General features: G+C 37.8%; 1 protein-coding gene across 11 annotated transcripts in view; it reads right to left on the minus strand.

The window, feature by feature from the left end:
• Positions 1 to 857: 857 nt before the first annotated feature.
• PLEKHA1 (pleckstrin homology domain containing A1) overlaps positions 858 to 26,138 on the minus strand; it is a 31,322-nt gene continuing 6,041 nt past the window's right edge. For 2 of the 11 annotated variants that reach the window (XM_048312013.1, XM_048312014.1), the window contains exons 2-12: positions 18,398 to 18,558; positions 16,942 to 16,998; positions 16,178 to 16,223; positions 14,642 to 14,739; positions 12,125 to 12,256; positions 11,138 to 11,281; positions 10,175 to 10,243; positions 7,951 to 8,015; positions 7,084 to 7,147; positions 6,659 to 6,748; positions 858 to 3,389 (exon numbers count right to left, since the gene is read on the minus strand). In XM_048312013.1, coding sequence (XP_048167970.1) covers positions 3,060 to 3,389; positions 6,659 to 6,748; positions 7,084 to 7,147; positions 7,951 to 8,015; positions 10,175 to 10,243; positions 11,138 to 11,281; positions 12,125 to 12,256; positions 14,642 to 14,739; positions 16,178 to 16,223; positions 16,942 to 16,998; positions 18,398 to 18,538 — 1,236 coding nt within the window. In that variant the 5' untranslated portion in view covers positions 18,539 to 18,558 and the 3' untranslated portion in view covers positions 858 to 3,059. Of the gene's footprint in view, positions 3,390 to 5,470; positions 5,576 to 6,658; positions 6,749 to 7,083; positions 7,148 to 7,950; positions 8,016 to 10,174; positions 10,244 to 11,137; positions 11,282 to 12,124; positions 12,257 to 14,641; positions 14,740 to 16,177; positions 16,224 to 16,941; positions 16,999 to 17,717; positions 17,973 to 18,397; positions 18,559 to 26,138 lie in introns of those variants that run through there. The other 9 variants (XM_048312023.1, XM_048312020.1, XM_048312022.1 and 6 more) reach the window with 9 other exon arrangements.

Below are 26,138 nucleotides of genomic sequence, written 5' to 3' on the forward strand. Positions count from 1 at the left end.
AGCCTAAAAAAGAGCAAAAATAAAAAAAAAAACAAAACAAAACAAAAAAACCAACAACAACAACCCAACCAACTGGAGCAGCCCAATGACTTAACAACTGGAATCTCCAGATCACTTTTTATGTATGATATACACTACAAAAGCAAATACTAGACTTGACTGATTTTTAAAGCTGGAGTGTGACCCCTAGGTGGCGCTGACATCCTGTTATTCCACGAGGCTTAAGGAATATTCCACTTTCTTAAACTGTATCCTGGAGCATCACCCCTCAGCAGCCGCCTCCAGGAATGTGCAGTGCAGAGTCAGCAGCTCCATTTTCCGTAAATATTTTATTTAACACAGTGGGTTTAAATCTGTAGCCACACAGAACAATTTGATTTCCTCTTCAGTGCAGAGGCAGAGTGCACAGCCAGGTGGTGGCAGTGGGATCTGGGTAATTGTGTACAGTCTGCATTTCAGGAAAGCATTTCTGAGAGAGAACCTCTCTTATGCATCACCATAAATACAGAAAAATGCATGATATAGTTTGTTCTTTTTTCCCCCTTTCAGATGGTGCCTGAACATTTCCAAATAATAACTTGGTATTACTCTGCATCACCCCTTCCTTTAGTGGGAAAGGAACCTGGTAAGTATCCCCTGCATGTAAAACATGTAGAACTTCCACAGAAGAAACTGAGAACAGCACAAGAAAATCAGCTCAGTCTGTTCAATTCCATTCTTAGGCTACACAACCCGATCAGATTTGAAGAATTAAAGAGATGTTATGGCTGGATAAAGGAGAATCTGTTCTCTTACATGCTGAAAAGGAATATACTGCTCTAATATTTACCATGGCAAAGAAACTCAACCAGATGATATTTTAAGTTACCCAAACTGATTTATTGACAATTTAAATGTGACATATTTACAGCACTGTTTCTAAAATAATTTAACAATTTTCATAGATTTATAAAAGTACTGATAAATAGGAGACCCTGACAGTGACCAACCACAAATATTTCCCTATGCTACCGAACTACAACAGTAGTTCTTTTCTTTTTTCGTTTTTCTCTTTTTCCCTCTTTTTGTAAGTCCCATAATGGAGCTGCTTTACCTCCACCCAACGTGTAAAAATTGCCAATACCAAAATATAATAAAATGACCATGCAGTGTGAAAGCTGTACCAGAGCAAGTGATTTCAGATGTTAGACTACAGTAAAAATATTACAACACAAAGTGTCTTCCACACATAATGTGAAAAAATAAGCTTTGAAAGAGCTATTGGTTTATTTTTATAGAAATTAAAACCTACAATACTAGTACAGACATTTACAGTAACTTCCAATTCTGTGCTAGTTTTCACATATAGCTAAAGAGTCAAACAAAACCAGTAATTTACAGACACCACTGCCTTCAGACAGTGGTTAATTAGCTTATGGATAAAAAAAAATAGACCAAAACCAAAAGAAGGTGCTGATATAATTTAAGGTTTTGAAATTAATTCTATTCCATTCTTATATGACACCAATTATTCTATCCTGGGATCAACAAATTGCTGTGGGAAAGCCATCCATATCTCTCAAGCAGGAAGTCAGTTTGGAAGTTGGAGAGAAGATGGACTTGCCTGATATGTATCTTAGGTTCCAGCAGACAAAGAAAGTCTCACAAAGCTGGACAATCGGGATCACAGTAAGCAGCAGCATGAGATATTTGTGGGGTTGGGATTAAAGCAAACATTTTTTTTCCAAAAATGATGAAAAGTACACACCATCTAATCGAATACTTGAAATGTAAAGGTTCTCCTCATTGGCATCGCTGATGCCCCATAACACAATGTACACAAACAACAAATACTCACTTTTTAAGAACATATTGCACAGCAGCGGGTGCAACACCAGAACACTGGTACCCCTGGCATAAATCTTCTTTTAAAGAGCTGTTTCGAACTATGCTATCCAGAGCAACTCCAAGCCAACACTCAAACCCAGTAAGAATGGTTTGTGTACATCACTAACCCAAAAGTGTTTCAAAAACGTGAGAGAAAACACAGGCACTTCAGATTCTTAGTGCACCAAAAGTTATAGGCCACGATTGCAGGACTAGGAACAGTTCAGTACCAATAACAACAAAACTAAACAACGAGCTCTTCCACTGATCAATACAGAAACAAGAACTGTTCACAAAGCACTGGGAAGGAAACCATTCTCAAACAGTAACCAAACAAAACATTTAAACATTTAAGAAAACATAATTGCTGCAAAGCCTAATGTAACACAACATAAACCCTACTTAGTTCAAAAGATCTAAAGTGTCCAAATTCCAAAGTCCAAATTCTCTTCTCCCCCCCTCCAAAACACCACTACATGCAGTCCATGGAAATCCAAATGTGCAAAAAGTTATAACCCACCTTTAGGAGTGCATCAAAAATAGGCTGACTATTCAAAATATTATTTTAGTGGAAATTTTACAGCACCATAACTAGAATTCCAAGGGAGTTCAGAATTCTTGTTCTGATAACAACTCAGTTGACACTGTTGATCCTAAAGAACAGAAGAAACATTTTTGCATTTCCTGGTATCTGAAAGTCACGGAGAGAAAAAATTCTCATATATGCCTAAAATCTTACTGTAGTTTAAGATGAAATTAAATAATCACATTTGTTGGCAACAAGTTCTCCAAAATAGAGCATTAGTTGCAAATTTAGTAAATCTGCCAGGTTAGGAATTAGAAGTTGCTGGTACCTTGCTTACTTGCAGAAGTACTTTTTTCTTTTTTTTCTATGTGTTTTGGGTTGGTTTTATTTCCTAAATTGTGCAGTTTGGCCCCTCCCTAGTAAGCAATTTACTATCAGGCTTTGAGAAAACGCCTAAGGTCCATTTCTGACCCTCAGCTGCAAGGCAACACACAAACACATTATATATACCCATGTGTGCACAGAACACACACACACATATATATAACAGCAGTGCTCCGGTTTTTTTATTTTTTGTTCTCATTTCCTGGAATTTTCTTTGGTTCAAAGTCCGAGCAAGGAAATTAAAGGACCGAACAAATGGATCATTCTCCAAACACTTCCATCCCTACACATCACTAACTGGAAGGCTTGCATCATCCAGATCCACAAGGCCAGGATCCTGTTCCTGAGTGCCATTTTTGCTCCGGGGTTCCCAGGGGCCCCGTTCAGTCACTTTGGAAGTTGATTCTCTTGGAGCGACAGCCTGGATCTTGTAGCTCCCTGGCTTGGCCTTGGTAAAAGACTCGTGAAATCCTCGCTTCTCCAAGGCAGGGGGTTTGGGGTGAGGGGTTGGGACCAGAGGGCTGCCGTGAGGGGCTGTGGAATGTGAGCTGGCTGCGGCTGGGCCGGCAGGACGGACAGCATGGCCGGGTTCGGAAGAAGACTCGGGATGCTCCTGGAAAAAGAAGGGACCGTGTCAGATGAAGTGACCGATGTCACGTTGGAAAGATGCAGTTTCAGATTTCACACTCACAAAAAAAAAAAAAAAAAAAAAAATCGAGACAGAAAATACACAAAGCGAAGCATCAGCCACGGCAGTAGGAGGCAGGTGCTTTCTCAGGCACTGCTTTACAGAGTGTGAGCTCACAGCAGCATGTGACAGCAACATCAGCTGCTGCATTTAATGAAATTAAATTCTTCAATCAAGCACAGCAGCTCTTTAGACTTCATAATACAGTCCAGCAAATTGAGGCTTCTCATTCTACTAAGATGTTAAATAACCTTCTGAAGATACACAGGTTAAAGGCCACTGAAAGTCACATCTTTCCAAAAGAAAAATGTATTCAGACCTATTCATATGAATCAAGCACTCATATCCTGAATCCTGAAGAAATGCACATTTTACTGTTCCCTCTTCTTGGGATACTGAATCTCCCCAGTTTCTCCCAGGGACTAAACAAAAATTTCATGTTATCAAGACTATATAGAAATTTCTGAAGTTAACAACCTAGAAAAGGAACTGATACTTAAGCTGCTCCTTCTAATTGTTGAGTTATTATTTTATGTTTATTATCATTACTCTGCTGACCTTTACATAACTCTGAAAATAATCTTCCACCATTTATTTACTGACAGAAACAAATTCCCAGACTACCTAGGAATGATTTAGCTGTCTGAAGCACAGGCATGGGATGCCATTTGCACGTCCTAGGATAGCCTGAACCCCAGCACAGGAACAAGAAGTTCCCTGAGTTCTGCATTGCATCTATCAGTTCTGTCAGGATGTCTCAATCCCTGAGCAGTGCTGGGTTTGAAATGCTCTGATCCAAATGCTGTGTGTGCATTAGGAGCTGCAGCTGCTGCCAGTTCTGCCATCACCAGTGTTAGTCCAGGAACTAAAGGAATCTGCCAACCCATGTGCACACACAAATCAAGGCATTTCTCAAGCACATTTGTTAGCAAAAAAAAAACCAACCCAAAAACCAAAAAACCATCACAGATGTGTGTCCGAGATGCAAATATACATCATAAATTCCATACTTTTTCCACAGTAGTTTTTCATATTTCTTTTAGAATGTTATGACATTCTCATGACATATAAATTAATAAATTTAATCAAAATGGATTCTGCCAAGTACTACCATATTTCTTTTTATAAATCAGTTTAATGTGATTGGATGAAGCTGTGCAACTTTTTTTTGGACTTGAGTTTGGTGTTCAATTTCACTGAAGTATTTCACATCATTTACATTGCCTTATTTCATACCTGACTTGATACTCCACTTTAAGAAACATGTTTGCTTCAGGAGAACATATGATTCAGTGATTTACCTACTATTCTTCTTATTAATAATTTTACTCCACCAAACAGGATGAAAGGGATATTAGGACAAGATCTCTATGAGTTTTTGCTAAGCTGCCCTGAAGGATACTCAGATTTTACTACCCACAGTAGCTGTAATTTCACAGTTAAGAGGCTGTGCTGCTGCACTACTCCTAAGGTGCACTGCATTGAAAACGCATCGAGTATACATTATAATTCTTCTTTGTTTGAACTAATCATTTCATGCAGAGACCTTATAAGCCATGCAAATCAGGCTACTATAGACCCTTCCAAATCCTGGAGTTACAACGTGCATGTTCTGTGTGCACTCATCTGCATCAGTTTGTGGGTAGCTTCAATTTAATCTTGCTTCTGCGCAGTTTCAAAACAAATGTAAAGTAAAATGGAAATATGAACTCTCATGCAAATTAGCTTTAGTACTTTCCTAGTAAAGTGACATCACATCACTTATGTTTAAATATTTACTGTGCTTTGAAGTATAAGCAGTGGTTTTGGCGTTTTTCATTTCCAATCATTTTAAAAGCAAGAAAAAACAGTGCAAACCTGTAAGTGAACGGTATTATTGATGAGTTAGCTGTCAGTAATGGTAATGACAACAGGTAGCATTATTTTTTAGTTTGTTTTATAGTGCAAATTAGTGTCTAGTCCTAGCCCTCTGTTAAGAAGGCAAGTTTCCATGAGAGCCCACATACGTGCTGCATTCACCAGTTCTTGATGTATACCTCTGTATACAAGGATTCGACAGCCTTCTGGCCTGCCGCATCTGGAACACAGTGCAAAGCTAAGATTAGAGTCACCTGGACTTGGGAGAGAGGACAACAGAGGGAACAAGAAGTGATGCAGACAGTCATAGCTACATTGCTCAGTTAGCCCCACACACAAAAAAAAAACAAAGGAAAAAAAGCATACAGAAAGAAAAGTTACCTGCATATTTTCATTGCCCCCAAAAAGAGAAAATTTGTAACAGGAAGTTTTAATTAAAGGCATGAAGCAGCTACCAAAAATTGGCTTAGAGCTTAGGCTGGGTTACCAGAAACATGGTATCAATGCAAATTTGTAGTCAAAAAGGTTTACATTATTAGATTTCAGATAATGGGGGTAATGATATATTCAGTTTATTACAAAACATCCCAGAGTCAGAAAATGAAAAACACAGCATGCAACATCTGAACTGTGAAGTATTCCTATTGCTACATCTGGACATACTTGGAGACACTGTGACACCAGAGTAACTCCCACTACTTTCCACAAGATAATGACCTTCGTACTAAACATCTAATATGGTTTAAATGCAAGTAGGTATGAAATGCTGGCATCCACGTGGCTTCAGAAATATTAACACTTGTCACAGTGCCCCAGTTCAGTACTGCAAGATGCTGTTCTCACTGCATTTCCAACAGCAAGAACTAATCCATGTGAGCACAGATCTGTTACTTTAAATTTTCATCTGTATCTGCATATACAGTGAACTATCAGCAATAGAGAATGACAATTTAGCAGTGAGAGTTGTTACAAACAAATTAGGATACTGTCATTTGATAGCAAAACACAGCAATTAGCAGAAACACCTCGCAGGAATTAGAAAGTTTTAATTTAACTCCCAAACTAGTAGTAGTGACAGAGATCATACTGGACTTCTCCAGGTTAGCACTGCATTATCTACGTGTTCAAGACAAACAATGCACAGAAAGTCACAGATACAACTAAAGTACTCAATTAAAAACACCAAGTATTTGATGCCAGTCTGGTTGAAAGTTCATGCAGAGAGGCCACGTCACTACAGGACAGGAGAGAGGAGAGGCAAAAGGAAAAAAACCAGAATGGAGTGGCGCAAGTGAACACGAGCTATGGCATCTGCTGTGAGGGGCAGGATGACGTACGGAAGCTGCTGATCTCCCAGGTCCCCGCTGTGCCACGATGGCCCCAGAAATCGCCTTGATCCAGCTGTGCATGTCCTCAGGGCTGTCCGCCTGCAGCAACACCACCACCATGGTCAACATCAACTCAGCCTGCCCACTGTCCCACCACCTGTGCGAGCACAACAGCCTAACCCTGCTGTTCAGCCTCCTACTGAAAGCCACAGGGACTTTATTTCTTAACCCAGACATTTCTTAAGGTCTTACTCTGAATTTACTATTAAATGTATACAGCTATATAAAGCAGTAAAGAAAAGATCCTGAAGATTACATTCCCCCTGAAAATCATGGCTTAGTCAAAGTGAAGAAGTGCTGCTATTTCACTTTTAAAGTTGTATTTAACTCTGGCAGTCCCTTGGGTTTGCCCAAAGTTTAAATAAAGAAATTACCTGCACATAAAAGGTTCGAGAAGTTGTTACAATTTCAAAGAGATTGTCTCTCATCATTATATCACTGCAAATGAAATACAAAAATACTTCAAAAGCAAGTACAACTTTCCCCACTGTATTTTAACAAGACTGTAGGGCTGGCAGAGAATCAGAGCATTTGCTGTCTGACTTTTGCATTTCTTTATCACTTACTATTGGTTTTTTTACTAATTTTAGCCCTAAGATTCTTTAGTTTACCAGTGGCGCACGTGCTACTACATGTATTTTTAATAGGAACATTCTAAATCATAGAAAGTTAAGCCTAAAAATACTTATCATACATTTTTAAATGGAACATTCTAAATCATATGCTAAGTTTAAAAATATTTACCATTCTAGTCAAATTTCTGTAAGTAGCTTGCTAAAGAAAAAATAGAAAAAATCACTATCTCTCAAGTGCTACAAAAGCAATTATTCCATGGTATAATTGCCATTTGGTAGGAGGGAAATAGCAGGATGAAGAGTGTTATCAGCCAGATTCACCCATCTAACATGAGTTAATGTCCTCTAAAGGTGTAGAGATAATATAAGAGAATAGAGACTCCTGAAATTGCTGCCTCAGATGAGACAGCACCCACAGATCTCTAACTCTTGGTTCCATGATATTCCCTTGTTCCACCCTTGTCCAAACTTACAAGTTTGAAACACATTAATACAGAACCTTCAAAACCCATTTAATGCACAAAACTATGTGCTGTCCCATAAAGAGAGAACACCCCACATGCACACATCAAGTGAAGTTATTGAACAGTTCTCCAAGGAGCAGCCTGGCCATGACCAAGCAGGGAATTCCACCCCATGTAATGGCATCAGTGCTTCCCTCCTCACCTCTGTTTGCACTCCTGAACTTTATGGACCTCCTTTAGTGGTATAACCCTGAGAGGTTCCTTTTCCTGAAAAAAACCAAACATATTTGCATATTTTAGTACAGTGTATCTAACAACTAGAACTGAAAGCCAGAGGCCAGGACAGCCGACTCACATAAATGAGCCTTTCAAGGCAGTCACTTATGATAAACGTGATGTCAACCAAATTTCATTTGCTTTTTTAAGTATTAAACCAGCCGTGACACTTGCAATGAGGAGGACAAATCAAGAAGCAAACCCTGCCCCCCCCCCCCCCCCCCCCCAAACATTAATTCCATACCATAATGAAGGCAACCACCCTGTCCTCTTCCTCTAGCCAGATCAGACAACTGACTCTGGCCTCGAGCAGCTCATTTCAGTAAAACTGTGATTACATTAATTTGCTATGAAATGCTACCATAAAAGATGCTTTGTTAATTGGACTTCATGATATGGCTTTAAGTAAGATTAACTGTATCCTGTACTTAATACAATTAAAAGTAATACAAAGAAACCAGTCCTGTAACACCAGTGAAAGAGCAAGTACTCTCAAAGCATTTGGAAATTCTGTTACCATAACAAAAATAAGTGTTAAAGTTTCACACAACAGGAAAAAAGTGAGAACATTGAAACAGAAACACTTTCATGTTTCCCATGACAACATAATGTCACACATACTATTATTTTCCGGTAGTTGTTGCAGTAAACCACAAACAAACAACTTATTTTACCTCCTACTGTGTTTTCTTTAAGCCAAGTTACAATGGATTGCTTCAGCTGGCTACAACTTCCAGATAAAACAAAAACTTTCAGCTCTGGAATGACTTCCCCTACTATTTCTGTAATAGATAACTTAGATCTACACTGAGCAAACAGCAAATGTCACCCAAACGTAACCAGCCTCAAAGAGCAGTTTTCATTAGATCATTTTGCTCTATAGCAGATCCATGTAGAGTTTAAATCCCAGTGTTTTCAGTTATTGTGCTCTTATCCCCTCTCTGTTGTTCTCAGATTCAATCATCAATTGCAATGCATTTTCAAAGTAACACATCAACTGTGAACTGCAAGATCATCTCTGGAGTCCAGACACCTCTTGGAGGGAAAACCTCAGCTCAGAAATTACAATTTTCTGAGTCCCATATTGCCTGTATTCCACTGTGCTCCTGGGGACCGACACATGCTCAAGGAGCATGATGGAACACTAGAAGTGCAGGTATTTCTACCATCCTTCTATTGTTGTCTCCCACAGTACAGTTCTTCACTGGGTTAGAACTTGTTTGTGAGCAAGCTGAGCTCAGATTTGTTTTTTAAATAAAAATAGAGGGTTTCTTATAGGCAATGAGTCAGAACTGTTATGCTGACAGCTTAACAAAGATAATGATGCAAGATCAAACTCCTGCTACTGTCAGAGATGCCCTCATTAGAAACGAAATCAAAGCTCACTTTAGAAACGGCCTGAAATTTGGGTTCTTGACATTTTACATCGTGTGTTTGGCCTGTAAACACTCCTTTGAATTTATAATACTCTATAAAACAGGCTTCATTCCTAAGGTACAGATTTTCTTACACTTAGTCTATTTTCCCAGAAAAAGGAATCCCACACTTAACTGTCTTCAGAACCAGACATTTATTTTTAAAATGAAGCCTGAAGGCACATAACATCTGGTCAAAATCAGCCAAAAACTTACAGTGACAAGGGAAGAAGAAAGATCACGAAACTAAAAGAAACTCTGCAAGTGTTGCTTCTGAACAGAAAATTAGGAGTTTTTTGTTCATCTTGGCTGCCCTGGTGAAACAAGTGTGTGGGAGAAGATCCCATCATCTGTATGAGAAAACCTAATTCTAACTTTCAATGAAGAATTGCAAGATTACAGTTTTGTCTCTCCCACAGTGATCAGCTATTGCAACAACACAATCAATTATATGAGAGTGCAAAATGACACAAGGTACTAACACAAAAATCAGGGTGACTGTAGAGTGTATTTTATTACTGTTTTTCAGTGCCCTACAGGCAGCTTCCCAAACTGATTGAAGTATAAATTAATGGCTGCCCTATGAATTTTTTTGTTCTTCCCAATCATGAAAAGTAATTACAGCACAGACTCACGAGCTGCAGGAGCAGCACAGCACATTTTTCAAACACAAGCATATTCCTCCAGATCTTCTTGCAACTGTTACTGGAAAATAACACAGAATTGTAAACTTACCAGTTCAGACTTGAAATATCCTATTGTGTTTTCATCTAGCTGAAAGTACCTTCTCTTCCAGTTCTTCATCTGTTAAGGGAAAAGAAATAAATATTTCTATATTTTATTTATAAAAAAATACTTACATGTCATGTGTTATGCATATATTGAATATTTATAATTTCAGTTTTTATTTATAGTATATGATGCTGTATAATTCCTATTTAGTCATAACTGTTAATTTTGAGTTATGTCTTCATTGCAGTTTATTATAATTACAAATTTTGTATCTTTACTGCCCCAAGATAATTATGCACAACTCTACCCAATTAATAAATTTTTATGAAAACTGCAAAAATTAAAAATTCTTTAAGCTACTATTTTCTATTATAAGATTTATTCAAACTGTAGAAACTCAACAGCAGAATTAGGAAAAATTGAAAGAGAATACATCACAGGTTTCTAGTTTATTTTTAACTAAAAAAAGGATGTCACAAAAAGAAGCTTCATAATCCAAGATACAAAGAGTCTGAGAACTCAAAGATGTGTATCTTGCTTAATCTGAGCTATCTGTTCCTTCTTCTAGCAAAGCATCACACAAATAGCTCCACTTGTGTTAATCAGTCTGATAAACTGCACAATTCTTCCTCTGAACCGAAAAATCAGCTTTTTCTTAACATTTTACTGGTTCAAAAAGCAGGCACTGAACTTCTGTCCCAATTTAGATGTTTTTAATAAGCAAAAAAAGGATCTCTACAGAATGTAGAGCAGGAAAATTCCCAGCTGCATGCACTAACCATAACATGGAGGTCTGTGCACACACTTTACCCCACTAAAATATCTTCAACAACATCACACTGAAGGGAAGTAATGCAGCTATAAATTAAATGCTACTGGAGGATAAATTTTATCTTTAGTTATCCTTACTATTGTCAATAGTAATAAAATTCCTGGTGATTGGCTTTTGTTTTTAATAACACTTACCACTGCTCCTTGTTTCACACAGTAACCAGCTTTGATAATGGCATTATCTGGGGGATGCTTAGCAGCAAAATAAGGAAGGTGACTTTGTGACCGCTTCAAATAATTCCTGTCAGCCCCTTCACTGCCCTCACTGACTTCTTCTTTCTAGAAACAAAAGCAGGAAAGTTCGGAACACTCTCAGGTTTTTTTGGTTTTTTTTAAAGGTCAAGGAATAACTATACTAGTTATAATAGGAAATAACTGTATCATCCCATGCTCACAAATCCCGTTTTCAATTTGAAAGAACAAAGTATTTTAACTGATTTCCAGAGACAACTGAGACTCTCCAAGGGCTAAGTCCTTGTAAGCTCCTCTTAGAAGCTAACTAAGAAAGTGCTAAGTACTTTCAAATAATATTGACAAACACTCAGTAAAAAATATGGTACAGATTTAAACTCATGCATGTATTTAGTGCAAACTTGTAACATGGGCAAAACACTAGAGGCAGCTACAGCAAACAAAAAGTTATTTCTAGGACTACAAGACATCAGAATTCACCAACTTTTTTAATGCAGTTTGGGAGTATACTGTCATTTACATGATATTCATCTAATCTGCAACTATTTTCAGCTCAGGAAACTTTCAGCAACAGGTTCAGTTCTATCTTTAGCACTGCATAGATTCTACTTCCATAAGCTTGTCCCACCTCTCAAACTTTTTTGCCTAGTTTTCCTTGCAACTTTTTTCTGTTAAAGGGGCAGAACTTCATCACTGTTAACACCAACAATTAATTTCACACGGACATAAGATTATTATTATAATAACAACAGATGTGTGAGCAAAAAAAAAAAAAAAAAAAAAAAAAAAATCAGTATTCAAGCAATTCTTTAAAATTGATGTATAAAAGGAATAAAATCCTTAGAACCCCCCACTCAGTAGGAATAAAAGGTGCATACAGAATACAGCTCCCTGCATCAAATAATAACCCACTTGTTTGGAGGGTTTTACCTGGGTGGGAGTAATGATGGGAACACCACCAACAATTTCTGTCCTGTAAGAGACTTGCTTCTTTCCAGCTGGGCTTTCAGCTTGCCGATTGGCATTATCCATTTGACAGAGAGGATCAGACTGCTTTGGTACCTGCAATTGGAATTGAGAATTGACACCACTTTCATGAAAAAAGCCCTAAACATTACACAAGAATTCTGAGGCTTTTTCAGCAGGATTTAACAAATGTTCACTAATTGTGAAAGGCAAGAAATTGCTTCCCCAAAAATCTGTTGTAAGTACTATGCTTTAGTGCTCAAGAGAAAACTGGTGCCAATAAAGACATTTCACTGGATGAAACCAGTTGCAAGCTTTGCCATAAAGTGCTTGACTTAATCTTCAAGAAGCACTGCCAATTTATAGAACTGGTTCTTTATTTTTCAGCTGCTTTCAGTTTTAGTAAGAAGTGGAGACGGCCCAGTGCCTGCAGAGCCAGCACAGCAAGGCCATAAACACTGGGGCTTTGGTCACACAGGGTGTCTGACCAGTGTGACATCTGCCCTCACATGTACTGGGCATGAAGACTGTGTGTTACTGCCCCCATTAATCACACATACATTGCTAAATTCTGTCCAAAAGGACCCCACCTACCTACTTCTAACTATCAATAACTATTAGATAATTCTCTCAAATGTGGAACTAAAGCCATCAAAACTCCACAGGAATTTGCTTTCCTTGTGTTTTGCTCTAAAATGTTTCCTCAGGTTTCTGAGAAAACTTCTTTAACCTAAGAAATGCACTGACTACCTAAGACATTTGCACTTCTAATCTCCTTTCACCTCTAATATAAGAATTAGATCAACAAGAAGAGATCAAGTGTCACACCCAAATACCCCACCCAGAAACCTACTGGGTATTTACAGACGACATACAAACTCCTTCAGAAAGGAGGACATACAAATTGTCCATCCAAGACTGTGACACATTCAAAACTTGGAACTGAACTGATCTAGACAAGAAAACAAAGCTACTTTGTGATTCAAGTTCCTGTGTCCAGGACTGCTTATTTTACAAAATACAGCCTGCAGAGAAGTACAGACAGTGCTGAGAGCAGATGTCAGCCTAGGACAGTGTCCTGCTGGCCACCCCTTTGCCAGTGACTCCATCCCCAGCCAAGTCCAGCACTGAAGGATAAGACACTCATAAGCCTCAGCCTTTCAAGAGCAAGGGCTTGTAGCTACAGCTTTGTGGGCAAGGGCTTCAGCCGTCACAAACTCCTACTGAAAATGCTGCAGACCAAGCCCACAACCACCTCCTCACACAGAGGCATTTTCAAACAGCACTCAAAAATGGGTACAGAGTGTGCTAATCTGCAGAGGTTCACAGTCATCCTGAAATTATCAGCACTCAAGAGGACTAAAACATGCAATGAATCTTGGAGGATTGCAGTCTGCAGCAAGTAATGCTCATATTGTAATTAATAATTGAGTGATCTTAATTATTTGATTAAATAATTGGCTGTACTTAATACTGTACTCGAGCTGTGAACAGATGAATGGTTCAAAGGCTCATTCCTTCAAAGACAAAATACTAATGATTTTGTCAGCCATTTAAAATGCAAGTTAAACAGATGATAAATAGCATTCACTCTAAATTGATGCAATTAATTATTTATTTATTCACTTTATTTCTTCAACTGGAAACAGCTCAGGCCTGGTTGTGGTGCATCCTCCTCATGAAAAACCCAAGTGAGAAGGTTTTGTGTTTCTGGGGTTTTTAAAATTCATTACACTTTTTAGTAGTAGTGTTTTTTGGAACCCTAAAGAATGGGCTGCATTAAAACAATGCAAAGAACTATGTAAACAGCCTTAGACAACTTAAAAATGAGAAAGTCACTGACAACAAGCACAAATGTGCGCACCCATGCTCACAACCCCTTCTTTGTCAGGGTGTGCTCTCAGAAATGTTCATTGTCATCACTTCCCCAAAACTGGAGAAAACAAAACCATAACTTCCACCTCCTGAAAAGACTGAGATAACACGTGGAGGTTTCTATCATGAGATAACAATTTGTCCTGGTACAAACCAGAAATTTAACATTTACCAGAAGAACCATTAATGTTTCTTTGCATGGAAATCAGGAGAGAGCCTTTGGAGCCTGGCATGATGTGCTTGATCAGTATTTTAGTGATACTTTAAGAAATACCAACTTTAGACAGCAGGGAAAAGTATATGTATCTTGTCATTGCTTTCAAGTGTCTTCTGGATATTTCAAATAATATTACATGTGCACAGTTAATTTTAAATTATTAGAAAACATCCCATGCTGTAATTAAAAAGATAATCCCATTTTTGTCCAATTTCCAAAAAGTAAATTAAACTCAAGTTTAGGGGGAGTTCTGTACTGTTTCTCCAAGTACTGAAAAGCCAAGCCAAGACTTGTTTGCAGTGATAAAAACTGGAGGCAAAGGTTACATTTAAGCACCTTGAGACAGTCACCATTGGAAAGCATTGCTGAATATCAACTCGACCACTTACTGTGATTTTGGTAGCTTTGTTCAGAACATTTACCCATTCAACTAGGTCCTGCTGATCATTGGCTTGTAGAAAGTATTTTCTCATCCCTGCATTCATAACTGTTAAAAACCATTATGAAAAGTTAAGAACATTGAAGTTTAAGAGCAAACGTAACATCATCATGAAAAGATTTTACTTCAGATGAAAATTCCATCTAAAGTAGATAAGTGCTCTGCTGCATTTCTTTTTTAGAAAGTCACCTTAAGACACACAGATCCACTTGATTGCTTTATTCTAAAAAAATAGTAATTTAAGCTCTCCACTTAAATGGCATCATACAGACTTTGAAAAATGATTTTTATGAAGTCTTGAATTTTATCAAACTATTCTGCAGTTCTATTTCCTCTTTCTCAATTTCCCCAAGCAACAAGTTTTATACCTGGGGACTTCTACAATTTCTCCTTTTAATCCTCTGCCCAGAATCTCTTATCCTTTGTAACAACATTATAAACATGACTATGGTTACTTTTTAAAAAAATCTTTTTATTGCTGGAAAAATCAGTATTAATTACTAAGTACGTGATGCACAGGACCAAATAACTTTTAAGACAGCTATAACACAAATTTTATTGTACTTAATGATTTGGCAGAGAAACATACTTTAGTCAGTTTATATCTCTACCTCACAACACCTGGCATCTTTTATCTAAAAAGGACAAACAAATTTCAGTGCAACAGCAAAAAAAAATTATGGGTAATTCTTGAAATAGGTTGTATGGTGTACAGTGATTAAAACCATCTCAATAAAATTAAATTTAAAATTAAAACCATCTGAATAAAAAGACAATAAATTTGTATTTTTCCTGTAGAAAGTATGAGAACCACTTTAATAGGTTAGAGACATTTGAGCCAGCATCTTGGATCATTAAGGTGTTTTAGAGCTGGCCCACTGACAGGAGAAACTTTACAAGTGCTGAAAACAAAGCCCTCCACACATGTGGAGAGGAATCTGTAGATGGCACTGAACTGACACACCACGAACTTGCCTAAAACCAGAAGGAGCTCTATGATTATCTAAAGCTTCAGTAAATTTTAAACAAGTTTAAACCCAGAAGGCACCCCAAAAATTTCTTTTTTTTTTTTCTGGGCAGCAACAGAAGCTGAAATTTGACCTAAGAGCATTGTCTGACAGTATTTCAGGATCAATTAAATCAACTCTTTTATCAGTAAAACAGATTTTAATAGTTACATTTCTTGTCTTCACAGCTGACAGGCATGCCACATCTCTGAAAACAAGTTTTAGTGCTTATTAATGCCTCAAAAATTTCAGACATCTGAAAAACAGCTCTCACCTACTCCTCATTAGGCTGCAATATGAAAAAACACAAGAACACCTTATGAGGAAGCCAACATTTCCATCATACTAAAGAAGAAAGTGAATACAAGCTATTTTTTAAACACTACCAGCTGTAGCTGGTACCAGAACTGCAGAACATTATCTTTGTTCCAAATTTCTGAAGAAGGCACTTGATGCACAAAGCACACGCCAGAACTTACCAAAGCAGAACTCTGCCTTTGGCCTCAGCTTAGTTGCATCGCTAACCTAGAAGGGAAATTAAGATTATAAATGTCACAAAACACACATCAGATATCACAAGTTTTATTCCCTTTCAAGTGGGTAAATTCAAACATTAGCAGCACAGCAAGCTGGTCGGGCACAATGATAAACAAGAATTAAAAATCAAAATGAAAGACAAACAAGGAAGGTGGGAAGATGCAGTATTGACAACAAAAAATGCAAAGGAAGAATGAGAAATGAGCAGAAAACCAAGAAAAGGTCAAGTATTTTTCTCCATTTATTTGTTAATGCAGTATCTGCTACAAATTTAACCATGGAAACTTTCTTAGTTCACAGTTCCCTTTCAGACATATTTAGAACTAACTGTACACAGTCTGTGTCCTGTCTACTAAAGGTCATTATTACTTGCAAGCTATCACACCCAAGGACTTACCTTCCCCTTCATAAAAGGCCTGTATTTTCTCCAAGACTAATGGGAACTCAAATATTCATAAAGAACTGAAATATCAATTCTGTGAGCACAAAGAGCTGAGGTTTGAAATCACTAAATAAACCTAGGCAACACAGTAATTAATCTGTTCTTCTTTTAACCTGAACCTATTGAAGTGTTTGTAACACCTCTCTAATTCAGGAGTATCACAGAAGCAAGAGGAGGAAGTGGCATTTAAATTTGTCTGAAGTTGAGGCCCTTGGTAGTTACCATCAAGAATTTAACCAGTATCTCACATATTAATTATCCTACCTTTGAAATATAGGTAAGTTTAATGACCCCAACAGGTGGAGATCCAGAGGGAAGATTCTGAAACAAATCACATGTGTTACAAAGTGAAACTAGTTTATTCTCATACCACAGTCAGTTTTTATGCATAAAAAGCAAGTAATTCCACAAACAAAAAGAAAATCCTACATATTTTTATAGACAATGCACAATGTATGCTTGAAACAGGATCTAAACTACTTGTTTATTATACACACATCTGTTAATCAACTAAAAACAGAAAGACTGCTAGAAACAATACAAATAGTAATTGTTTCAGAGGTTTATGTATTTTACTAGAGGAAAAAGGATTCTTGTGGGTCTGCATCCAGGAAATCCGGAAAGAATACTTTTTCCTTAACAGATGTTGGAGTCTCATGTACTTTGACCAGGGCAGGCGGAAGGGACAAGAAGTGACATTCATCTATTATGTCAGATACTTCAAAGGCCATCTCACATATTTTCCAATCACTTCAGGGATTTAGAATGGCCTTCACATAGTTATAAGAACCCTACAGTTCTTCAAAACTAAAGCAGCGGAAGAAAATCAAGAAGTTTCAACTTGCCTCTTGCAAGAAACCCTTTCATTTGTACATGTAAAATAAAAGGCCTAACCTAGGCCTGGGTGTGCACTGCAAATATCATTTAAGCCTTAAAGCTTCTGAGGAATTGCAATTTCTACAGCACTTCAAGATTTTGTCCACATGCCCTGAATTGCTTCGTTTCACTCATCGAGATCAAACGTTTGAAGTCTGTCTTACTTCCAGAAATTCTTTTTCTCCTCAGTGAGAACTGCTAAATGCTTCAGTCACAAGTCACATCCATCGAGCTGCACTTCATTTACATTTTGTTTTTGCTGGTTCCTTTGAACAGCAGACTCCTGCTTTTTAACTCTCCTGTTCCTGGCAGAAGCGTACATGGATATTCTTCTAGCAGGCACTTGTCAGCTGACCTGGATCCTACGCTCTCACTGTCTCTGTGCCCAAACCTTGAGCAATTATCTGTTCTTCCCTCTGCTAGAAAACACAGGGATGCAGGTAAATTGTAAAAGTAGCTTTTATCTAATGGCTGCTCTCCATCACAATGGATACAAGCTGTCCTCATTCATACACCATCCATGCTGGATTGCAACTGCAGGTTTCATTAAAAATTGCTTTTCAATGACTGATTCTGTTGAGGGAAAGGAATATGTAATGCAAGGAAAACCACACACTACCACGTAAGGTTAAAGGTGAATGAAACACCTGGATACTGAACACCTGGGTGTGTGATTTGGCTCATCTGGTTATACTAAACTGATTTACAATTATTTCACTTATGTCAATGATTTTTTTTCCCCAGCTTCCAGGTCCATAATACCAAACCCCACCTCTCTTTTGCGAATTTGTTAGAAAACCCAAACTTGACATAAACCAGGAAATTGCTGCCAGGAACACCTCACCTGTGGGTTATCCATGTACCATACCAGGCTGTCTTCTCGTGTGTCCAGAATGAAGTACCGCCGCAGGAATTTCCCACTATTCTCATTTTCCTCAATGTCTAGGAAACCACAGATGCGATTCTGGCGATCCACATAAGGCATTTCTGACCCTGGACATCACACTGCACAACAAAAAGCACAGGAGGTAAGCAAAGTTCCTTGGTGCTAATTTTAAGACTGCTCTGTGCCTACCCATGACATTTTGAGCAGTTTCAACCAGTAGCTTAAAGAAGTTTCTATGGAAGGGTAAGTGAAGCGTAGCTGCTCCCCACACCACCACCACTGAACTTTTACATAGAACTTTCATACTTCTTTGAAGCATGTATTTAGCAGATCTAATAGCCTAAGTGTAAAGTTACAAGTGGTAAGCAACAGATGAGCATCAAGACTAATTTTGACAAGATCACTGAAAAATAAAAGTTCTCCTTCACAACGTGCACAAAATTGAGACAGCAGTGGGGTTACACTTCCTCCTTTGACATTGCCTCTCATGGCCAAGAAAGAATCTTTGGGAGTGGCTCGACTGCCCAATGCAATTTTTCATATCTTGCTTAGGCAAATGCAATAAGAAAGCTTTTAGAAACATTGTTCACATTTTTCTCCTACAAAAAGCACTTCATGTCTAACCATGTCTAAGAACAGACATCTTTTCATTCTTATACACTAAATAGCCAAAATGAAGTTGTATGTGCACCAAGAGACAGGCAAACACCCTTTGCTCATGGTACTGAGGTCTGAGGATGTCAGGCGCTTTTTTTGCTGGGGGGGGTTTTGGAGGGGCTTTTTGTTTGTTTGTTTGTTTAGCTTTAAAAAATTAAATTAAAAGCTGCATTGTGCCCACCTATTGCCATTTTGCCTGCTTCACCTTTTGTGGCTCTGCCTTACTGCAGCCTATTGCATCACAGGTTTTGCTTCCTTTTATTTTATGGGACAGTCATTTTACTTTAAGAGCCAGCCTTGTAAAACCAAAGATAAATCTGCATATTCATCTAAAAATGATAAAAATCAAGTTGATGCCAATCTTTCCCAGGGCACGAAAGAAATGATTCAGTCTTTACATTTTGTTACAAAATTCAGAAATAGTACAGATCCAAAAATACTAACGTAAGACACAGAAGGTTGAAGCACTTCACACTTTTCATCATTTTCCAACTTTTCCAGCTTTAACCATGTAATGTGGAAGTTTCATTTTAGCATTTCTTTGAATTCTTTAATACTTTTTTAAGGTTGCTTGATTTAAATACATTTACATACACAATGAGACAGACACCTGATAATTATCTGTAGCAAGCTATTGATATACCACAGCAAAACATGAGACAGTTTTTCAAGTGTTGTTTCAGGGAGAGAATCAGTGTTTATTTTAAGGACTCAGATATCCACATTTTTGGGGGGAATTGATTGATTGATTTTTATCAATATACAAACATGTAGAGATATACTTGTATTTACAGCTGTCATTTTATATGCCTAATTACAATACAAGCAAAATTTTGGTTCAACCACTTTCAGAAATATGTTTTAAAACGTGTGTTACCAGCAACAATGCTTTAAATATGCAAAGGTTTGTTCTTCAATCAAGTAAGAAAATTTACTAAGGTAATCTAAATTTTCTTGCTGTGTTCCTCACAATCTAAATATCACAGATCTAAGTCCAGTCCTGTAATCAAGTTATAACTATAAGAAATACAAAAATAAACACTTGAGCACTCAGGACAATATCACTACTTTAACAAACAATCATCAGTAATTCAATTGAGGCTCTTGGGATCACTTCACACTGAAGCAACATCTCCCTACAAACACATCTGAGGGAAAGCTCAAGGGTAGCTGTTCTCTAAATGACACCTCTAATCTGTCAGAACTTGGCATCACATCTTGTTTTCATTTAAATGAATATAAAAATTGCCATTTACCAGTATTGCCCTAAGTTGTGGCAGGTGGTCCCTCAACAAAATCATCCAGCACTTCCAGGACACCCTTCAGGCTTCATAACAACAGTTTATGAAGCCCAGAAAAGCCCTGTGCCTAAAAAAAGCAAATATTGGTGGCTGGTTTCCTGTCTGAGCAGACTTAAAGCTGTGTTCTCTGCAGATGTGAAGAAAACGAAACAAGGAAAACTTGTTTTTGAAACAAGATATGGATTGATTAAGAATCCTTGAATAAAACCAACTGATTTTCAAAGCACTTTTCCCCTATAAGAGAATCTATGTTTCAGAAATCCTTTTAAGGAAAATGAAAGGAGGATGCTCATAATGCTCCATTATGAACACACAATTAGCTAAAGCTGAGCTACTGAAATACTTGAAGGTTTTTTTTCCAGGGCAAAAGACAAGACTCAGAAGCTTTTTCTTATTTGTCAATAAACCAACCCTCACAGACAAAAAAAACCCCCCCCCAAACCTAAATTAATAAATATTTTATATTTCAAATTACTACTAGCTAATTTCTAGCCTACAAAATGATTCTATTTGCACCTACTCTGTGCTCTATGAAAATATAGCATAAATTAACACTAATCTAAAACTTAAATTGTGTACCTGCTGTTTTCTTCAAATTAGTTTAAAATTCCTCATGGGATTACAGACTTCTATTAGACTGATAGTCTTAAATAATAAGAGACAAAAAAAAAAAGCCCTTTAACTTTATAACAAATTGAATTCTAACACAGTATCATCCAACCATTTTCCAGTTTTAAAAGCCTGCTTATTACACCATATTGCACCTTGGCAAGATTCCCCTGTAAATTAATAGCAATTCTATTCAGCCTTCATTAATGAACCACAATTTGCAATGCACATCAAAAAAAAAAAAAAAAAAAAAAAAAAAATCAATTTGTGCCTTTCTTCCAGTTACTAAAGGGACTGAACACATGACAAAACCACCACCACGATACCCTTCCTACAACTCTAGACAGACGAAAAAAGCACTGATGGAATTGCCATGATTCATATAAGGAATTGCAGAACTCTAATTCCTCAGTGTAGGAAATCTGGCTGGAAGACCACCAGCCTAAGAATTCATCAGAACTTCATCTTAAAAGTGTCTTCAGAATACAGATCATGTCTTGCACAGATGAGATTTTTCATTAAATTATTTGAAGCAATTATGAAACAAAAATCTCCAAGTCTGTACAGTTTACAGCATTATTACACGCACCCTTAGTTATTTTCTGCAGCAGAACCTGCAGTACAGAACAGTGCATTAACTCTTCTAGAATCAAGTATTATAAAAAGATGATGAGTTCTTAGAAAGGCTGAAGGCATCAAACCTGTTACAGATCACATACAACTTCATTTCATTTTGCCTTCCCTCCCTGGAGTGGAAGGGTAGGGCAGGGGAGATATGGGTCAATGATACAGTGCTGCTTCAGGAAAAACATCCCTGTGGCCCATTTCCTCCTGGTTCTTGCCATAATCCACCAGAAACTAAGAGATTTTTGAAAACCTATTTTGTGGCGTATAGTAACACTCTAAGAATTCAGAAAACTCTCAGCTCCTTAAAATTCTTTTCCTGGAGGGCTGTGTTATAATCCAGACAGGAGGTGTCACTTATTTTTGAAGCCTTACATCCCTCCTTCCAGCAGCAGGGTACTAATTTAAGTAGGTCCATACCTCATCAGCCCAGCTTCTCTCAGATTTCCCCTCTCCCCACTCTCTTCCTCTGAGGTACAGCACACACCGACATTCCCCAACATTTATATCACACACTGAGGGCTGCCTGGCCTCCTGGGCACCACTATAAATAAAAATCCCAGATCACCTTCCCCAGTCTCACTGTAAATGCATGACTGCACAAGTAGGACCTGCAGAGGCACACGAGCATCTCCTTTTCACTATTTATAACACACGGCTTGAACTCTCCTACATTAATTCCTATTTTTAGTTTCCCACCAGCACCTGTTCTTGAGTTCACCTCCATTACAGATTGGCTGCAGCCTTCGTATCTTCAAGTACAAGTCTAGACAAGACTGAAGTGAGGTGCCAGATAATCCCTATGGCCCAATCTCTCCCTTGACTTCATTTCCACAGGTAGGTACAAACCAAGGACCACTGGCTGACTAAAGCAAGCAGAATTTTGTGCTTACAAAAAGACCATGCAATAGGCTTTGCACTACCACAGGAGAGCTTGATTAATAAATACAACATGAGCACTTAATATCTCTTTATTTTACATGTCTTTTCCCCAAGGTTTGGGTATATTTTATTACTTTTATTTCTTTTGTTTAGACGAACAGTTCTGCTTCCTGCTCTTTAACATGTGGACATTTGGAACTTCAGATTTAACTTACCCCAGGAGATGACTTTGGGGTTTTCTTCTATCAGCTAGGAAGATTAAGAAACATACATTACCTACTTACTCATCCCTATGAAATGAAGAACAACATTCATACACCTCCACTTGATAAATATAAAATGATGCCATGAGTCATGCCCATCCCTCCTCCCCACCTCCCTTTTTAAGCTCTGCTGTTTACAGCAGCTCCGGCACCACAAAGGGAAGGTAAAGCAGCATCCCCAGCGATCTCCAGTCTTTCCTGCAGTTCCAGGGACAGCTTAATTAGTGAGGGCTCCTGGCTTTTGCCTAGGCAATTACTCTCAGCTTCCTGCTGTAAATCAGCTGCTCTCCAGCTGGTCATCTCTTTTACTGACCATTTACTGACTCCCGAGGGGAAGGGATGAGCTCAGACTGTTCTGCTTATCCCCTGAAGAACACAGCAATGAAAGCTTTCCTTCTTGTGCACTTCCAGAACAAGGAAAGGGAGCAGGGACAGGGAAATTCCAACCCTAAGACAACCAGCTCAGAACAGCCTCTGAAAACAAGCCTCCTAAATCTTCAAGGGACAGTAGTTCAACTTCTTTTTACTTCCTTGAAAACCTTCCAGCACAGGCAACCCACTAAAGAGGTAACTTATACTATGAGACAATGTCCCTGCTCACCTTTCATTCAACTTCCAAAGTACAAAAAACATGACAAAAAAAAAACCCACAAAGAACTAATCCAGGAACTGGAGAGGTGACTTGGCTGCAATTCTTTTGACAACAAAAGATAATTCAGAATTGATGGATTTAAAATTACAAGTCCAGCTTTTCAATTTCCCAAAGGTCCTCCACTGATTCATTTTTGTCCTGGAGGGCACAGCAGACACTGGATACTTCTGTTAACAGAAAAGACATGCCTTTGATTTGCTAGCAGCCTATGACACTCTGATCAACTTTTTAACTACATCTGAAAATGGAAACTGCAAGTCTCCAGGATACACTGCCTCGAAAATTCAGATTCCCTCTCTAAAGTAGTCAAAAAGAAGGAAAAACCAGCTGCAAAAGGCCAGTATTCACCTGTAAGAGAATTCCTAAGCAGAAGTCAGTCTCCCAAATAAAAAAACCTGAAATACAAGTAGCACTGACCTCTCCTATCCCTGACCAAACTATGAGGAATGCCAAAAGATACATCCCTCCCCCAGTACCTAATCCAACTTCCAAGCAGGCCACAATATAGAAAAATCATCATTGCAGCGATGATTCATCTAACAAAACCAGCAGCCTTATCTTGAACTTAAGTCTTAGCCAGTCATGATTCTGTGTTCAAAATGCTGATCTGCTGTTTTCCAGGAACACTTGTTAAATCAGGGTAAGCTAACCACTCCCATCTTTTCCAGTGTACCTCAGCAAGTCAGATGATTGATTTCATTCAATACTATCCTGCAATGTTGCTTTCACCTCGGAAAAATTTCTGTATGTTCTAGGGGAAGATTGAAGTTCCAAGGAAAACGCTTTCAAGTTACCCAAATCCATCATCCCCTGGCCTTTCTCAAGCACTGATCTACAAGTTCCATGATGGGACAGACTGGTACTTCCTCAAAACCTTCTGCAGAAATTTCTCTGAGTGATGTTTCCTGTTCTTAACTAAACTATTTTCCTCCATTTTAAGGTATTTGCAACAGCAGCCAAAGGCTCTGGGATCTGATGGAATGAGGAAATGCACTGCACAGGATGCAAAACTCCTCTCTATCACTGACCTTTTAAGTCAAAACAAAACAAAAAAACCCAACCTCACCTACTAATGGTTTTTGCCCAGCTAAAACAATTATTTTAATTGTCCCTCTAAATGCACTGAGCTAACACAAACAAAAGGAAGCATCCTGTGCAACAAGGCCATTATAAAAATACATGCTTGAAATTTATCCATTAATAACTTATGAATGATGACCAGCTTACAAGGCAATAAAGTAAAATAACAAAGCTGAGAAACAGTCATAGAACATGTTCAATAACACCAAGTCTTTACAACAGTCAGATGTAATTTTCATCACTTTATATTAAGCCTAGATAATATAGTTACTCAAAATGAGATATAACCAGAGATAAATACAATAAAGGAAAAAAAATATAGTTACTCTAATTCACTTTGACTTGTATCTCATACATGACTCAAAACAAGTTTTTTAATGCTTATTAATTTCAGTTACATACTAGTTAAAATCCTTCAAAATGCAAGTTCAAAGTTGATTCATATTTACAATTTTTTAATAAGCCTTTTCAAAATTTTGAATAAGTGCCATCTGCAAAACTCCAAATATGACAAATTAGGTCCTTGTTCTTGAATATGCTTACATGTCTATTCTATAGAAAGTGTCCATTCATGACAACCAAAACAAATTAAAAATCAAGCAGGAAATCACCACATTACTTATTAGGATTACTTATTATTACCAGTAAGTCATTAGAAAAAACCCTGTTTAATTTCAATAATAGTCACTGTTTCATCCGGGCCAACCACTCCAAGCACTTGAATTCCACACACTCCCAGCTTTTTTCAAATTCTCATCTGAATCAAACTACAAATCCTGGTGAAGCTTATTTGACTTGAGGAAGTCCAACACAAAAAGAAGGTGAGGCTGGTTGAATAACGAAGTTTGCCATTTTTGAGCCAGTCTTGCTGATTTTCACTCTGAATCCCGGGCATAAACTCAGCAGTATAAATGAACACAGACCTTCCTGGGAAGTATGCAAGAAATGGAAAGGCCAGCTGCTTAGGAAATTAGCTATATCTCCAGTTTTCACAGAACACTCTCATGATGTTAAAGAAAGCACTGTAAATAACTAAAATTTTCAGTTCATTTCAAATATCAAATAATGAAAAGAACATTATCAGGTGAATATTTGGTTTGATCCCTTTTACAGATATAAAAAGATTTAATGAAAACAAAGCACACAAAGCTGATGATCAATTTTGATTTTATAGATCTAATTTAGCAATTTTGATGCAGAATAAAGAAAAGTGCAATGCTTCACCTACGTTAACACTCTGGAAAGGAAAAAATCATTGCTGTTCAATTTTTACCTCATTTAATATTTACAGTACAGACTGTGTTTGTATAATCCACTATGTCAGCCAAAATTCCCTCTACTGCAAAGACTTGATATTTCCCCCAGAATCCAGCTCACTTATCAATTATATCAGTCCTACACAAGGATTCCCAGAGATTAGGACTAATCTCAGAGCTCTTCAGTAAGTGCAAGCGTAGTGAAAGCTCTTCAGGAAGAACAGGGCTTTGTCTGTCTGATGTAAGAGAACCAATGTGCATTTATAGAACACACCAGCTCCTGTTTACCAAGGTGGGAGGAGAAAATTAAGCTCCCATCAAATGGCAAAGTTTTTGGGACATTACCCTCCCCCTCCTTTTTTTTATACATCTTAA

This window comes from Corvus hawaiiensis, chromosome 8 (genome assembly GCF_020740725.1).
Source record: "Corvus hawaiiensis isolate bCorHaw1 chromosome 8, bCorHaw1.pri.cur, whole genome shotgun sequence".
NCBI lineage: Eukaryota > Metazoa > Chordata > Aves > Passeriformes > Corvidae > Corvus > Corvus hawaiiensis.